The 19056-nt window shown below is 35.8% G+C and overlaps 1 protein-coding gene across 2 annotated transcripts in view; it reads right to left on the bottom strand.

Annotated features, from left to right (window-relative positions):
• Positions 1-1379: 1379 nt before the first annotated feature.
• LOC106874050 (ER degradation-enhancing alpha-mannosidase-like protein 3) overlaps positions 1380-19056 on the bottom strand; it is a 465143-nt gene continuing 447466 nt past the window's right edge. The window contains exons 21-23 of one of the 2 annotated variants that reach the window (XM_089356169.1): positions 17012-17191; positions 3776-3836; positions 1380-3402 (exon numbers count right to left, since the gene is read on the bottom strand). In XM_089356169.1, the coding sequence (XP_089212295.1) occupies positions 3823-3836; positions 17012-17191 (194 nt within the window). In that variant the 3' untranslated portion in view covers positions 1380-3402; positions 3776-3822. The remainder of the gene's footprint in view (positions 3403-3775; positions 3837-17011; positions 17192-19056) is intronic. The other variant, XM_089356161.1, reaches the window with a different exon arrangement.

Raw genomic sequence — 19056 nt, 5'->3', positions numbered from 1 at the left:
GTTTTCCAGGTTTATTATCTTAGTTTTTCCTCTAGCAACAGCGGCGAAATTCATAGTTGTTTTATTCCTTTTCTTTTTTGTTAGTTGACAAACTTGGTACATCTATGATTCTTCTTAAATTACTTCTTGCAACTTGCGTCTCGACGTCTGACTCCTCCAATCTGGTCTCCACAATCCTCTCCATCTCCTCCTCTGAAATACTGGCCTCACAGCTTACTATTTTCTTGGTCTTCCCCACACAGGGAGAAACCACAAACAGCTTCACAAATCAGTGACAATCAACAATACAAAACAAATAGCAATTTTTCAATAAAACCCTCTCCTCCACAGCAACACAACTCAGTAATGCAGCAGCAATCACAAAATAACCAAGACAATAATTTTGTAAAGACTGTAACTGAGAGAAATGATTGTTTGAACTTTTTAGGTAAAAAAAAAAGGAAAATATAATGTAAAATTTGAAACTGTTAAATGAACAGGTTTCCTAAAGATTTTTTGAACAATGTGATAAACATTTGGTTTTCTTTTAGTTAAAAAAAAAAAAGGAAAAGAAATAAGTAAGGACTGTATGAACTTTGGTTTAAAAGGTTTATAATGGTAGAGCAAAAATGAAGTGGGAAATCGCGGTTTCGCCTTGGAGCGAGGCTAAAGGTTGTGTTAAAGGAATACATGGTTTCATCTCACAGCAGGAGCGAGATGGCTGACTCATTTGCATTGTAAATATATTCATTTCATATTCATCCTTCATATGTTTTATGTTCCCGCATGTCTTTGTATGTCCCTCTGTAATTAGGCCTTGTGCCAGTAATAAAGAATTAATCTCTAGCAGACGAGGTGTTCAGTACTGAAGAGTGGCAGAAATAGTCCGAAACCAGGTCTTGTCTATTGGTCCTGCTGCTAGAAAGTGGTAGGGGTTTGCTCCCTGCATGCAATTTGTTGGATGCAGCTCTGCATTGTTAGCTAGCTAGAGATGTCCTCTTGGGGTTAAAAAATCGTAGTAGAGTCTGTTTGAACGGACAGCCATATTGAAGTGGCTTCGAATATTACTTGTCAGTACAACTACTGTGTTGATCTCTTAGAGAGATTTTAGAACTAGCATTTTTGCTTAGTCATAGCTGTGTCTATGAAATCATTCACTACAGACTTGCCATTAGTAAAATTTATCCAAGATAGGTATCCCAAACAACTCTCAGAATTACAAAAACAAATTCATTTTGGATTTCTTTGGTGATACCTATGGAAAGACATTGTGACCAGTGATGATGCATATAAGTGTATTGCAAATAATTAATTTGTCTCACCCATGTGAGAGACAGACACACACACACACCACTGATTTCCACATATATTTTCACATAGAGAGACAATAGTTCAACTGGTGGCAATAATTATTAGAGAAACTGTTGCATCTTTTTTATTTGATCATTCTTAAAATTCGATAATGATATTTTACATTAAATTCTCTTCAAAAATTATTCCTATATAATTTCACTTTTTGTGAGGAAGAAATCATATTACATTTGTATGAATATGTTAAATAGATACATAATTAGGGTTACAACTGAAAATTGGTTATACTTAAAAAAAATATTGAATAAAGTTATCTCTTGCATATATTTTAATACAGTACTACTTAGAGAACTAACCTGGAAAGTATACCCGTAAACATTAAAATTAAACAGATACAAATTTTGGTTAAAGAATTTAAGTAATAATGATTTTGCAAGTAACTTTTGAATTAGAATTAAGAAATAGATTATTTCCCTGACATTTCTTTCCATACATAAGACTATATCAAAATAAGAAAAAGCTTACATGTATTCAATTAGCTTAAAACAAATTAAGAAAGAACCCCTCCAGCCATGAAAAAAAACTCATTCATAGATTCAATATATGCATGTTAAGACTATACTGAAAACTACATATATAATTTGTTCATAACAATTAGTGTTTGATGTAAAACGATTATCTGTGGTCATAATTTAACAAAAGTTTCAATGTTTTAGGGAAATTATAAATTTCAAACACGATTTACATATGAATTAAAAAATTTTTAAACTTTATTTCAATATTCTAGTAATTTTAAATTAATTGGCTTTTGACTAAACAACTATTAATCATTATTTTATTTAAAATAAATACCATAAAATAATTAAAATGATAACTTTTTTAAAAAACATCCTATCAAATAGCATTTTAGTTTATTTAAATGTAAGGGTGCAATTACTGAAATTAATTTTAGACTACAAAAAGAATTTATACTTACATGAATCTGCAATAAGAAAATGTGCATTTTATTTAAAAAAACAAATACCCTTTTCTAATAGTATCATAACTCTGTTTTGGTATTCTTTTTGTTACTATTTACTTCATCTTCAACTGTAGTTAATCTCACATAATCTTTAATGTCTTCTGTGTAAGAATGTCTTTGTAAGTATTTGTTTGCTATTAAAATGTTTTCAGGGTCATTGTTTGTTTGGATTTGAGACTGCTTTTCAAGAATGTTGTAATTTTCTTTGGATTTATACTCAAATTCTTCAGAAAGCAAATTTTTATCAAATTCTTTGTTTTGTACTTCTTTACTGTCATCCCCATTTTGTAGATCACTCCTTACAAATTTATCAACACTATGGTGCGTGCCTTCCTTTAGTGTCACTAACCAAAGGTCATCAGAACTAACCTCATTTGGTTTCTTTTTACAATTATCATTATCAAATAATTTATCACCTTCCTGAGAATTTTCTCTAAATGTAGAATGTAATTCTTTCTCTTCTTTCCAATTTTTATCATTATCAATTGCATCGCTTTGTAGCTGTACTTCTTTGACAATAATAAGTTCAAAAGCTAATTGATCAAGTAAGTTTTTATCCTCATCACTTAAATTTCCTGAATCAAAATAAGCAGCCTCCAAAATTTTTGCAAGAGCCCTCAAATATGGACCCTGCTGTTCAAGTTGAGGGAAATTTGTATGGTCTCTCAAAAATGTAACTAAATCAACATAAACCTGATTCAATTTTGGTTCATTTTTTGCTGGATTAATTTTAGAGAGATGCTGAAAATAAAATACTAGCTGTTTTGTACCATCTGGAAGCAAATTAAGTTGAATTGGCTCAAAAGTCATATCATAAGGTGATGATGAAACATCATTGAAAATTTTTATGCTAATCTCCATGTTAACATTATCAGAACCAACCTTAATAAAATAGCCTCCAGACCCATCTCTAATTGACACTTTTTTTTTGTTGTAAGTCACTCTGTTCATGGTTGGTTGATACAAGAAACTAGCAGAAGTTGCTGGTGTCTGAACAGTTTTCATGAACTGAAATGTCTTCTTTTGTTTATTAGAACCTAAAGTTGATGTTTCTTTTCTGTAATCTTCAGTAGGTAGCTTGCTCTGGGGAGCTGAAAATAGTATGAATGAATATCAGTTACACACAGGCATATTTATACTTCTATATTATGAATTATATTGATATAAACAAAAACAAGAACAACTCCTCTATTATGTATGCATGTAATGTGTGTGTGTGTATGTATATACACACACACATACACACATATAAACATACATATCGTTGCTATTATGCAAAAGTGTCATTGGTCCAAAACATTGCTTTTTTCAGAAAACAAAAAAATAGTTTAACCATTCCATTACTTTTTACTTTAGCAAAAGTTTCAGCTTAACAATAATACTTTGTTGGGTGCATAAAATATTAACTCTAACTCCATTTCCAGTAAGAAATATTTTTGCAAAACTGTCATATGTGGGACTTACCACACTTTTGAAAAATGCTAAACTGTTGCACTACACTTTCACAATTTTCATATCTTGGCATCTGAAACAGTTGGAGATACGATAGTTTGACCAAAAGAATTGGCTATTGCAAGCAGAATTAAATATTGAAAAAAAAAAGCATTTTACTAAATTTGGACATAGCAATGATATATATATAAACATAAGATTTATACTGTACAGTATAGCCACCCTACTTTTCTTCCTGGTCAACCTATGTGTCTTATTTTCATGACCTCTTTACCTTTCTCTTTGTTGGCCCTTAATTTGGATATTGTATGGGATTGAGGAAATTGTAATTCATTGAATAAACTGTGTACCAAAGCTCTATGCTACCTGGCAAGCGTTTGTGCAGGTGCTGGCAGAAGTACCACAACAACTGCTTTCTCACTATCACTCTTAAGTACACAATCTTAGAGCTGCTACCATCGACGTTGGCACAAAGAAAGGAAGGTCTAGTGAGATTATTGAACTGTTGGAGTGTTGCCATGTCAATGTGTGTGGTGTACAAGAAGTAAAGTGTTGGGGAGCCTCTGCTAAATTTCTCATGGGTAAGAAACAGGTTCAAATTCTTCTGGGTAGGTAGAAGTGATGGAGTGGGTGGTGTAGAGATACTCTTAGCAAAAAAGTAGGTAGATAAGGTATTTGAGGTAGTCAGAGTATGTGATAAGGTTATTAAAGTGAGGCTTATAGATAAATTAACAGTTACATTTATCTCTGCCTATGCTCCACAGTCTGGGCAGGCTAATAACTAGAAGGACCAATTTTACAAGGTCCTTCTGCAGACTACCTCAACGACAAATCACAGAGACTAGGTTATTGTGACTGGTAACTTTAATGGATATGTTGGGCAGCATTCCCATGGATTCCATGGCGGTTATGGCTTTGGTCCAAAGAATGAGGAGGGAACAAGGCTACTGGAGTTCTATGATGCAAATAATCTCATGATCTGCAACACTAGCTTCAGAAAACCAGCCAGCAACCTAATCACTTATCAGTCTGGAGGGCACATAAGCCATATTGATTACCTCCTCACCAGGTAGCAAGATAGGCAGATGCTTGCAAACGTGAAGTCTTTCCCAGATGAAGAGTGTACAATCCAACATAGGTTACTAGTTAGTGATTACAGAATTAGCAATAGAAAGACTCGGAGACATAAATCATTCTGGAAAAGAAGATTATGGAAGCTCAAAAATGCAGCAAACCAACAGAAATTTAGAGATATTCTAATGGAAGCCTATGACAAAAGAGAGGAGGAGGTGGGGGACATATAGCTTAGAGAACAATTGGATGTTCCTGTGGGACGATCTACTGAGGGCCACAGACCAGATCTGTGGCTGGTGCAAAGTCCCAGCTAGGCAGAGGCTGACATAGTGGTGGAACAAGGCGGTAGACAGAGCTATAAAAGCAAAGAGACAGGCCTGGAAAGACTGGAAAACAGTGGAAGCAGAGAATTATATCAGGTAGCCAGAAGGGAAGCTATGTGACAGGTTTACATAAGCAAAAGGAATAGCAGAAGGTAAGAGATTTGCTTATGTTCTACAGTATGAGGATCAAAGGAGTGAGGTGTTCAGGATTACAAAGCAGTGTATCAGAGAGAATAGAGATGTGGTGGATGAGAAATGTGTGTGGATAGATAATAGCATAGTTGTACTTATTGACTCAGAGAAGAAAGATGCATAGAAGTGCTACTATGAAAGGTTATTAAAAGTGGAAAATGCATGGGAGAAGGAGAAACTTTCAAATAGTAGTATAATAGATAAGGCAATTAAGGATATGGAGACAAGGAAAGCCTCTGGACCATCAGGAATCATTGTCAAGTTGATTAAAATATCTGTCGGTGTAGGATACAGCCTAGTTGCTCATATAGTCAATCAGGTTATTCAGAAAGATGGTTTAGAAGTATCATAGCTGCTACAAAGGTAAAGGTGATGCAAACAACTACAAGAGCATCAAACTGCTGGATCACGTCATGAAAGTTAAAGAGAGAGTTATAGCTCAATTGATTAGGAATAGAATTAAACTAGATGAGATGCAGTTTGGTTTTGTACTTGGGAATAGTACCACAGATGCTATCTTCCCAGTGAGACACCTGCAGGAAAAGTATTTAGCCAAAAGCAAGCCATTGTACTTAACTTTCAACAGAGTTCCCCACTATGTTATATGGTGGTCTCTAAGAAAGTTAGGAGTAGAGGAGTGGCTTGTTAAAGCTGTATGAGCCATGTACAGTGGTGCTGTCAGTAAGGTGAGAGTTGGCCATGAATATAATGATGAATTTAGCACACGAGTAGGGGTTCACCAGAGTTCAGTGAGCAGTCCACTCTTATTCCTCATAGCCCTCCAGTCCATAACAGAGGAATTCAGAACTGGATGCCTGTGGAAACTACTTTATGCTGATGACCTCACTCTTACTTGTAGAGTCTGTAGCAGAATTGGAGAAGAAATTCCTAGAATCAAAGTTAATCTAGTAAAGTTAACCTTAAAGACCAAAGTTGTCAGCAAGAAAGCAGATAAGACTCTCTTCCTGTCAGGTAAATGGCCTTGCTCAATATGTAGGCAAGGATTTAGAAGTAATTCTATTTGCTGCACCCAGTGTAAACTATGGACACATAAGAAGTGCTGTGGAATCACAGGTAGATTAACAGATAAAGTTGTCTTCATGTGTGGCAGATGTGCAGGAACAATAAGCACTAAGCGCACTCAAATGCCCAGGAGGCTCTCTTGAGATTGTAGATAGTTTCTGTTACCTAGGTGACCAAATTAACAATTGTGGTGGATGCTCTAGTATTGTTTCTAGAATAAGAATAGGATGGAGGAAGTTCAGAGAGCTGTTACCTCTGTTGGCAATAAAAGGACTCTCTCAGAGTGAAAGGTAGATTGTATGATGTTTCTGTATGAACAGCTATACTCCATGGTAGTGAGACATGGGCTTTGAATGCAGAAGACATGTGTAGACTAGAGAGAAATGAAGGAAGTTTTCTCCATTGGATGTGCAACATCAATGTGCATAAGAGGAATCAAATGCAGAATGCAAGAGAGAAGACTACATTGGTTTGGACATGTGATACATATGAACAAAGACAGCTGAAAGTGGATGATGCTTGTGGAAGAGGGAGACCCAGGAAGATATGAGATGAGGTAGTGAGGACTGATCTCAGGATGTCATGTTTCATGGAGGAAATGACAACGGACTGCGATGTCTGGTGATATGAGTTTGGACAGTATTGCAAATTGTTAGAACAGTTGCATCATAGAACTCCAGGAATACACACAAACATATACTTATAAGCATAACATAATTATTTACCACTAGTTTAAAGTTTTACATGTATGGTACATAGAGCAAGTGTCTGCTGCGTAAACTTGGGCTGACCACTGCTTTGTGAATAAAATTGATAGAAGGAAATTATATGGAAACCCATCATGTACATACATGTATCTATATATACAAAAGAGGAAGTTTGTGCACAACAGGAAACCAAATATCCTAACTTATAAACTTAAAAATAGCTCATAATAACTAACTCTTTATGAAGAATTTAATGATATCATTTATTTTGCATTTTGTGCAGAATTTAAACGAGGCTGCAAAGAGAAAGGCTTGCACTAAACGAGGCTGCAAAGAGAAAGGACTCTTGCACTAAACGAGGCTGCAAAGAGAAAGGTCTGGAGACGCCACTATGAAAGGCTGCTTAATAAAGAGAATGAATGGGAGGAAGAGAGCCTGCTGCATGTCGACCCAACACAGGGACCAGCTATTCTAATTCACAGTACCTTAGTAGATAAAGCGATCAAGAGTATGAAGACAGGAAAAGCCCCCGGCCCATCAGGAATCACTGCAGAGATGCTCAAAATATTTGGCAGTGTCTAATGACCCGTATAGTTAATCAGGTCATACCCAATGAATGGTGTAGCAGCACCATAGTCAACTGTTACAAAGGTAAAGGTGACGCTTTAGATACAAATAATTACAGAGATATCAAGTTGTTAGATCAGGTAATGAAAGTCACGGAGAGGGTCATAGCCCAACTAATTAGGGAGCGAGTCAGTTTAAATGAGATGCAGTTTGGGTTCCTGCTAGGGAAAAGCACCACTGATGCTATATTTCTGGTAAGGCAGCTGCAAGAGAAATACATAGCCAAAGATAAACCTCTGTACCTGGCTTTTGTTGACATGGAGAAAGCCTTTGACAGGGTCTGCTGCTCTCTTATCTGGTGGTCAATGAGGAAATTAAGGATAGATGAGTGGTTAGTGAGAGCTGTGCGAGCCATGTACAGAGATGCTGTCAGTAAGGTAAGGGTTGGCAACGAGTACAGTGAAGAATTCCAGGTAGAGGTAGGGGTCCACCAAGGTTCAGTCCTCAGCCCCCTCCTATTTATCATAGTCCACCAGGCGATAACAGAGGAATTCAAGACAGGATGTCCCTGGGAGCTCCTCTATGCTGATGACCTTGTACTAATTGCTGAACTATCAGAACTAGAGGAGAAATTTCAGGTGTGGAAGCAAGGACTAGAATCGAAGGGCCTTAGAGTCAACCTAGCTAAAACCAAAGTCCTAATAAGTAGGAAGGTAGACAAATCACAAACCCCTTCAGGTAGATGGCCCTGCTCGATTTGTAGAAAAGGTGTAGGTAGAAACTTTATAAGATGTACCCAGTGCAAGCTATGGACACATAAGAGGTGCAGCAATATCAAAGGAAGGTTAACTAGGAAGTTAGTTTTTGTATGTGGCAGATGTTCAGGAGCAATAAACACTGAAAATGTGCAGAAAACAACTTCTGTCGCATTCCAGCGAGAAAAACTAGATGTAGTTGATAGCTTCCGCTATCTGGGTGACCAAGTTAGTAGTGGGGGAGGGTGTGCTGAAAGTGTACCTGCTAGAATAAGAATAGCCTGGGCAAAGTTCAGAGAGCTCTTACCTCTGCTGGCGACAAAGGGCCTCTCACTCAGAGTAAAAGGTAGACTGTATGACACATGTGTACGAACAACCGTGCTGCTATGGTCATGTGGCAAGAATGGATGAGGATAATTGTGTGAAAAAGTGCCACACCCTAGCAGTTGAGGGAACCTGTGGAAGAGGAAGGCCCAGGAAGACCTGGGATGAAGTGGTGAAGCATGACCTCCGAACATTAGGCCTCACCGAGGCAATGACTTCTGACCGAGACCTTTGGAAATATGCTGTGCGTGAGAAGACCCGGCAAGCCAAGTGAGAACAAAATCCAAGGCCTCTGCCAGGGATGTAGCCAGCCCACTTATGTGTACCATTCCTTCATTGGACACTAAACTCCGCTTGCGAAGACCTGTTGAAGCAAGTGAAATCGAAATCAAACTAAATTTGACGACTGGCACCCATGCCAATGTTTCTTTCACTGAACACTAAACTTGGCTTGCGAAGATCTGTTGGGGCAAGCAAAAGCGAAATCATGATGGCACCTGTACAAGTGGAGGACTAAGAGCACTGTCCGAGCGTGATCATTGCCAGAGCAGCTGGCTGGCTACCGTGCCAGTAGCACGTAAATAGCACCATTTGAGCGTGGTGAAAAGATATTTCAGCAAGATCGTTGCCAGTGCTACTGGACTAGCTCCTGTGCAGGTAGCACGTAAAATACACCATTTCGAGCGTGGCCGTTGCCAGTACTGACTGACTGGCCTTCGTGCTGGTGGCACATAAAAGCACCCACTACACTCTCGGAGTGGTTGGCGTTAGGAAGGGCATCCAGCTGTAGAAACTCTGCCAAATCAGATTGGAGCCTGGTGTAGCCACCTGGTTCACCAGTCCTCAGTCAAATTGTCCAGCCCATGCTAGCATGGAAAGCAGACGTTAAACGATGATGATGATGATATATATATATATATATATATGTAAATAAATTATTAAAATGTTCTCCCTTAGATTATAGAATTCATAATTTCCTTCAAAACAACGTAAACAAAATAGCATGATTTAGGTAGTTTTAGATGGACAATAAAATTACAATTTAATAAAAAGAAATTATTTAAATCAAACAATATTGTCATATCTTCTTTTTAATGCACTTTTTATGTTTTCTCACAAATAACATAACTTTCTCCAATTCATATGGTTATCTATCAAAATGAAGTTGTTAACTATCCAACAGAGTTTCTAAATTCTTTGGAACCTACAAATACAACTTAAAGTTGAAGCTCCTATAATGCTTCAAAGTAATTTAGTTCAGCATATGCTCTACAAAGGTACCAGATTAATAATAAAAGCATTAGTCTGGTACTATTGCGTTATAATCTCATGTCAAGGAGAAGATATTTTTATTTCTAGGATACCGTTTCAGTTAAAGCACTTAAAATTTTCAGTAAAAAAAATGTCTTGTCACATTGATCAACAACCACAGGGATAAACACTGAAAGTTGTTGACCTACAATTAGTTTGCATCTCTCATGGTCAGCTGCATGTAGGTTGCTGTTGTATAGGAACAGTCTCCAATATCTATGTATACTTTCCTTTGGGGAAAATATGCTATGTTGTGTATAAAGAATTGTAATCAAACAAAAATTTATTTGAAATTGAAATCTTTGTTCGATTACACATTTGGTAATTTCTCTCTTCACAGCTTTGGTTTACATAAAGCCAAGATCATGAAAATTGCAGTAATATCAGTGCTGAGCAGTGTTTAAGTATAAGTGAACTTTAGGTTAGTTGTTGACTGTATTTTAGTTAAAGCCATGGCTTTGATTAGGTCTGTCCAGAGTTGCTTCTCTTTGGTATTTCCCACTGATAATGACTAACAGTTGACAACACTGGAGAGATATAGTAACTGCAGTGAATTTTCTTCTAGCAGTGGAAATGCCATAAACATATTTTAACTAACCTAAAGTTTATATATATTTAATTATATGTATTTATTTTCTCTTAGTTAACAATTAACTCTGACAAAATGAATTGGTTAATAGTTACCAGGGTAGCAAAGTTCACAAAATAACTTTGGTGTAACTCCTGTTTATGAGGTAGAAACTCCCTGTAAATTTGAGGTATTTTGAATAAATATAAGATTAAATAAATGGAGTTATACGCATGTGTTAAATGATTTCTTTTATTTCTGACATATGTTTATAAGATTACAATTGGTTCATTCCAAAGGAATGAATGATGTTGAGAAAGATGTAATCTTCTCTTCAGGGAAATACATAAAAATCAACTCAACCATAAGACATTATTACCGAATGTGACAACTGCGAGTAGAGAAGAATGCTACATAGCTTATTTAGCATTCTTCTCTACTCGCAGTTGTCACATTCGGTAATAATGTCTTATGGTTGAGTTGATTTTTATGTATTTCCCTGAAGAGAAGATTACATCTTTCTCAACATCATTCATTCCTTTGAAATGAACCAATTGTAATCTTCGAAATATATGTCAGAAATAAAAGAAATCATTTAACACATGCGTATAACTCCATTTATTTAATCTTATATATGTGTATGTATATATATATATATATATATATATATATATATATATATATATATATATATATATATATATACACACACACACATATATATATATATAAACTTTAGGTTAGTTAAAATATGTTTATGACATTTCCACTGATAGAGGAAAATTCACTGCAGTTACTATGGAGAAAAATTATCAAGGCAATCAAAATATTTCGATTGCCTCGATAACTGAAGAGATGCCGGTGCAAGTTTCTGCCCTGACATCCAAAACTCAGACTTTTATTATGGCAACCGAATAATTGTCACATATTATATTACAGATATATATATATATATATATAATAATTTTTTTCCCAGAGGATGTAGCAACCGTTACCAATATAGCATAAGAACTTACCTTAGGAGATCATTAATTAGATTCCTTAAGGGTCGTTCTCACAGTTTATATTTATATCATAAGATTTTAAAACTTTTAAATTTTCATATTCAAAAGAGACAGAGACTTCAAATTCGATATATCGATTTATTCACCACTCTATGTTAACATTTCTGTGCCAAACTTATCCAGTGACTGGTCCATTGGATTTAGACGTTTGGCACTTCTTCAGGAGTGGTTACCTTTCGAACAAAACACGAAAAAACACATACATAACTATTATTAGGTCTTTAGGACATCGTTAGCTTTCGTGTTTGTTATTATAGGGGAGATAACTCCTTAATTTTCTATTTTTATTGCTCTCCTGTGGATTTCCACTAGATTAATTATTTTGTTTATTTCTCTTTACTATATTACCCGTATACATATGCATACATACACTTTACCCGTATACCTATCCATATATACATACACACACATACATATGTATACACATCTACGTACACACACACACATACACACACACACACATATATATATATATATATATACATATATATACATACATATACACACATATACACACACACATATACATACATACATACACACATACATGTATATATATATATGTATGTGTGTGGTATTTGTATGTATGTGTGTATGTATGTATGTATGTATGTATATGTGTGTGTGTATATGTGTGTATATGTATGTATATATATGTATATATATATATATATATATATATATATATATATATATATATATGTGTGTATGTGTGTGTGTACGTAGATGTGTATACATATGTATGTGTGTGTATGTATATATGGATAGGTATACGGGTAAAGTGTATGTATGCATATGTATACGGGTAATATAGTAAAGAGAAATAAACAAAATAATTAATCTAGTGGAAATCCACAGGAGAGCAATAAAAATAGAAAATTAAGGAGTTATCTCCCCTATAATAACAAACACGAAAGCTAACGATGTCCTAAAGACCTAATAATAGTTATGTATGTGTTTTTTCGTGTTTTGTTCGAAAGGTAACCACTCCGGAAGAAGTGCCAAACGTCTAAATCCAATGGACCAGTCACTGGATAAGTTTGGCACAGAAATGTTAACATAGAGTGGTGAATAAATCGATATATCGAATTTGAAGTCTCTGTCTCTTTTGAATACGAAAATTTAAAAGTTTAAAAATCTTATGATATATATATATATATATATATATATATATATATATATCAGATTGGAGCCTGATGTCGCTTCCTGGTCCACCAGTCCTCAATCAAATCGTCCAACCCATGCTAGCATGGAAAGCGGACGTTAAACGATGATGATGATGATATATATATATATATATATATATATAAATTCAGATGAGTGGTACAACAAGGCACCAATATTTACTGGAAATTAATACGTTTGTATTGAAATATTTTTCATTCCGCCACTACATTCCTCCATGGCAAGGTTTAATTTGTGTATACAAATTTAATTTGCGGTCCATGGGAAGAGCCGTTTTAACGATGCGTCCTACCCAGCTCTTCGAAACGCCGCTGTTAAAACGGGGGTAGCTGATGAAGGAGAATGTTCTCTATGTGGCTTGTGTGTTTTCTTGTCTACGTTTTGTTTGCAATGTCCTGTACCCAGATATGCACCTATACATACAGGTGGATGTCGGTATGCACATACCTGTACGTATATATGCATATACTTATTTACTATTTGTTTGTACATGACTGAACGCAGTGTCACCAATTTGTAAGTAGTTATCGCAACTTTATATTTTCAGACGCTACTCTATCTCTTTCTCTTTCTCTTCCTCTATCATTTTTCCCCCTCTCGTTCTTCCTCTGTTTACTACTACGTATGTCTCTTTACCCCTCTCGTTCTTCCTCTGTTACTACTACGTATCTCTTTTTCCCCCCTCGTACTTCCTCTCTTCCTCTCGTTGCTCACCTATTCTTCTACTTCCTCCCTTTGTTTCTCCCTCTACCACTCTCTCTCTTCCCCTTACACCGGCATGGTCACATGCTTCCGGTCAATAATCCTTTTCTTCCTTGGCTATCGCCGAGCAAACACGCGAACTTACTTCGTCCCCACTTTCAAGTTCGTGCCTCACAGCGTTCATACACACATAATTTTTTCCGTCTGGCCGTATAACCTTTTCTGTTTGTTTTCCTGTCTTGTTTTTTGTCCGCCACTACATTCCTCCATGGCAAGGTTTAATTTGTGTATACAAATTTAATTTGCGGTCCATGGGAAGAGCCGTTTTAACGATGCGTTCTACCCAGCTCTTCGAAACGCCGCTGTTAAAACGGGGGTAGCTGATGAAGGAGAATGTTCTCTATGTGGCTTGTGTGTTTTCTTGTCTACGTTTTGTTTGCAATGTCCTGTACCCAGATATGCACCTATACATACAGGTGGATGTCGGTATGCACATACCTGTACGTATATATGCATATACTCATTTACTATTTGTTTTTATATATATATATATATACACACATACATACATACACACACACACATATACATACATATACACATGCATCATTATCATTTTATGTCCATTTATCATACTGGCATGGGTAGGATGATTTGACAGGAATCAATGCATTGGAAGACCTATATCTTGCACCAATGTATCAATTTTGGTATGATTCCTATGGCTGGTTACCTTCCTAACAACAGCCACTTAAAAGAGTTTACAGGTGCATTTTTTCATGGTATTAGCAGAACAGAAGTTGTCTTGTCATCAGTATGACTAAAGGGCTCACAGAAGCCCTGTGTTATTGTTGCTCAGATTGATTATCAATCACTTATAAAGTGTACAGGGTGTTTTGTGACATCAGCACTGTTGGGGTTGCAAACAGAAAGACTTTCCATGATGGATGGAACAGGTATACTGTTGTGAGAAGATGGTAATGGAGAGGATAACAGAAGGAACAGACAAGGGAGAGGGGAAGGTGAAGAATAACTTTGGAAATAGTGTGACGGGGCCAGCAGATAGAGTGGTAATGGTAATGGGATGAGTCAGTCTGCTTGCCATTCTAACATAGGTTGGCTGATTCATCAGTATTCAAGATAGTTCTTATTGGAGTAACACAGGTTTTTTGTTGAGAGATGGTAATAGAGAAGAGGATAAAAGGAAGTAAACAGTAGAGTCAGTGGGTAAAGTGGTGCATGGAGAGGAGATAAGATGATGATGAGGGACAAGGGCTATTCCTAAAGCGCTCTCAGTGATATAAAATTATTTTTTTTCATTCATTTTAACGTGTTTTTCTCCATGTTGGCATAGGAGTAGATGGCATTTATTTGAAGTAAGATTTCATGACTGGAGGCTCTTTGACCAACTCTTGCTATTCAAGTAAAGGATATCTTTATTCCACAGGTCTTCGAAAGCATAGAGTGACCAATTAGAATGTCAACAAAGAGTGTAAACTTCAGGACTTTTTGTAAACTCAGGACTGTGTAAACTTCAGGACAGTGGTGACGAATGTAGAACAGATAAACATTGATGCACATTTTTATGTGTGCTATCACACAGATATGGTGGACTTTCTGAAGTCTCCATCTACTAAATTCCTCCACATGGCATTGGTTGGCTCAGAGTTATGGTAGAAGACACTTGCAATGAGACTAAACATAAAACTATGTGGTTGTGAAGCGAACTTCTTACCACACAGACATGTCTGTGCCTATAGCCACATACTATATCACTGTATCAACTAGAGTATCTTTCTTAATTATGCTTTTCTTTTCCCAAATTGCTTAATTATCTTCCCATCATTGCAAAGGCCTTCCAAGTGGTCTTTTTTTCATGGGTCCACTTGTTGTCTGTGAACCTTGCAACATGTCTGGCCCAACAAAACCTGTGCTTTCAGTATTCTATGATCCTGTCATTCACTTCACTCCATTTTCAAATTATTTCATTTTGGATATGCCCTTGCAATGATATTCCTATGATGGAACATTGTATTGTAGCCAATCAATGTTCTTCCCTCTTTAAAGTAGCCCATGTCTCACTTTTGTATAAGAGCACAGGCAAGGATGGAGCTATTGAAGAGACTGGCATGTAGGGTCTTGGCCAGCTTTACTTTTGAGCATATCTGTTACTGAGGTAAACACTTTCCATCCTACCCTTTTCCTTGAGATTTCAACATCCATATATTGATGGATATTCACTGTATACCCCAAGTAGACATACTCCTTTACCTTCTCTATTTCAATATTTCCCACCTCTATTTGGCTTTGGTCTACATTTTCAGATTGCATGTATTTTGTTTTTATGCAGTTCATTTTAAGACATATGGCCTAGTTCTGTCAATATAGCTTGCAGCAGATCTGTAAATTGGAGATGTGTTACTAGTTTGCCATTCATATTCATACTACCTGTCCAGTCAATGTCTCTGATGATCATTTCTAGATATGCTGTGAAGTGCCTTAGAGAGATCGTATCTCTTTTTTTTTTTTATGACCTCAGCTGGAACTATTAAAGGTGGTAATAGCAGAGCTATATCACTGGTGCCTCTAGAGCTTGTATCCCTGAGCAGCTCCTTGCATTTCCAGAGATTTCAGCTTTGCATTTGTTGACCACAAAAAAGCCTTTGATAGCAATGAAACCCTTTTCATACATGACAAAAATGTTGTATAGAGGCATGTTATATATTTCTTAAATAAGTTAAGCCATTGTCAGGGAGTTTTGGCTTAACAGGGTGAAACTTCAAAATCACTGTCAGCAACATTCTTGCTTAAAAACAATAATTTGTACTCTATGAAAAATTGTTTTTACTATAACTGAACATAAAAACAAACATTAATATATGTAAAAGTGTGTGGCCTACTGGTCTGGGTGTTGCACTTATGATTGCTAGATCATAGGTTCAGTTCTGGGACTGAGTGGTGTGTTGTGTTCTTGAGCAAAACACTTCATTTCATGTTGCTTTACAATCATTCCAACATCTGATGTGTGGTACACTTGTGCACCTGTACTGGTAATGTTCATTTGATAGAGTGAGTGAGATAATGTACAACACATACATTTGATCACTATAAACAAATCGTTTCTGCAGGTCATTCAGTAAAAACTGAACACTCATATGTTGTCTTTGATGAATGAATATGTATATGTACATCTGTGTGAATGTTTATATTGTATATTTTGCACGAAAGCATTAAACTAAAAAAAATTGTTGACATCCCCTGTCAACAAAAAAAAAGCTTTATTTTCTGAATTCCTTTGTTTGAAAAACAGTAAGAGTTAGCGACAAGAAGAGCATTTGGCTGTAAAACAAATGACTAAATGATATGTATTCATTCAATCCATGTTAGCATGTATAACTAGCCACAGAACAAATGAATAAATGATATATAAGTATATATGAATAAAGTACAAACCTGAAGATCTTGAGTCAAGAGCTAATAGTACTTCCAGACTATAATTTTCACTCAGTGTTTTCAATAATTTTTGTCCTTCTTTGTGGAATAGAAATACAAAAGGGATACTGACATCTCGTTGACCATCACCAGACATTGCAAATAGTGGAGAAGATTCACTACTTGTTCCTTCATTATGGTCTGGAACCAAATTTGATAATTTGAGAAAATTTTGATATTATTCCATGTAAAAAAAATTAGAGTAAATTTTATAATGATGTTAATAAACACTTTAGCAGTAATTTATAGAAACTTTTCAAAATTAGGTTTTTCATGCAAAAAAGAGGGAGGAATACAGAGATTCAAAACAAATTCAAATTTTCATCTTTTACACATTATCATTCATATAATAAAATAAAATTTAAAGAAGGAATAATAACTGGGCATTAACTTATTTTATCCTATGTACTACCATGCTAAATTTTCAATATTTCTTCTTTTGAAAAAAGTAGTTTAACCTTTAGTCATTGTAATACTAAATTCATTTAATCTATGGTTAGATAAATTTTACCATATCTGATATAACATGGATTTTTATATGGTTGTTAGTAGAGAAGGGACAGTGCTCATAACATTTATGAGTCATCCAAGATTTTTTATATTAATGCAGCTAATACCCTGCCAGTTCAATTCCAAGTCATTGAATTCAAGAAAATTGTGGGAGGGAGAAACTGAAAAGTTTGTTCAAATGTTTATAAGGCATCTAGGTGTATTTGCTTCTACTCCTTTCCTTGTCTGCTCTACTTGAAACAGAGTGTTATTGTTGTTACTGGAGCTGTTGTTGTTGACTGAAAGATGTTTCAAGAATTTTACAATTTCCAGCTCATTTTTGTTAAAAGCTGACTTGTTGCCTGTTTTTTGAGATGAAACAACATAGCACATGGTGCTCACACCCCCTCTCATTATGATCTGATGATACTCCTCACTTTCTCTTCCTCTCTCACATACAAGTATCACTGCATTTAGGCATTGTTAGGGAGAAAATAAAAAGAAATTTTGAATGGAAATTAAATTAAATCAATATGTACCCCCAAAATGGGACACAACACAAGAAACCAAACCCACCAGTTGACAGCAATTAAATTGTTGTTCATGATGGTATGAATTTCAAATGTGTATACAAAAGTATTTTGTATTTTTCATCATCATCATTTAATGTCCACTTTCTAAGCTAACATGAGTTAGACGATTTGACTGGAACTGGTAAGCTAGAGAGCTGCACCAGGTTCCAATCTGATTTGGCACGGTTTCTATGGCTGGATGCCCTTCCTAATGCCAACCACTCCAAGAGTGTAATGGGTGCTTTTTACGTGTCACCAGCATGGGTGCCATTTACATGGCACTGGCAATAACTATGATTTCACGGGTGCCATTTACATGACACCGGCAATGGCCATGACTTGGCTTGATGAGTCTTCTAAAACACAGCATATTGCTAGTGGCAATGGCCATGATTATGATTTCATGGGTGCTGAGGTGAGGGCAAGTGAGGTTTGCTGAGCTTATGGCCATAATAATAATAATAATAATAATAATAATAATAATAATAATAATACTTTCTATAATAGGCACAAGGCATGAAATTTTGGGGAGGAGGAGGCTGGTCAATTACATCAACTCAGTACATGACTGGTACTCATTTTATCAACCTTGTAAGTATGAAAGGCAAAGTTGACCTAGGTGGAATTTGAGTTCGAAATGTAAAGATGGATAAAATGCTGCTAAGCATTTTTCCAGGTGTACTAATGATTCTGCTGGCTCACCACCTTAATAATAATAATAATAATAATATATGTAACACTGACAATACTCCAGAATATAGCATATGTGAATGAGATGAATCTGACGGTATATAGCATATATGAATGAGAAGAATCTTAACCCCAGATTGATATCTTAATAATAACATTAACAACAAACATAGTGCAAAGGAACCCAACTGCATTACAAGGTAAATTGTCACAGATTTAATCTTGTTTATAAATATATGATCCTTAACAAACAAC

This window comes from Octopus bimaculoides, chromosome 1, assembly GCF_046866305.1.
Source record: "Octopus bimaculoides isolate indiv1 chromosome 1, ASM4686630v1, whole genome shotgun sequence".
NCBI classification, from domain to species: Eukaryota; Metazoa; Mollusca; class Cephalopoda; order Octopoda; family Octopodidae; genus Octopus; species Octopus bimaculoides.
This window is presented reverse-complemented; position numbering and strand designations above follow the sequence as displayed.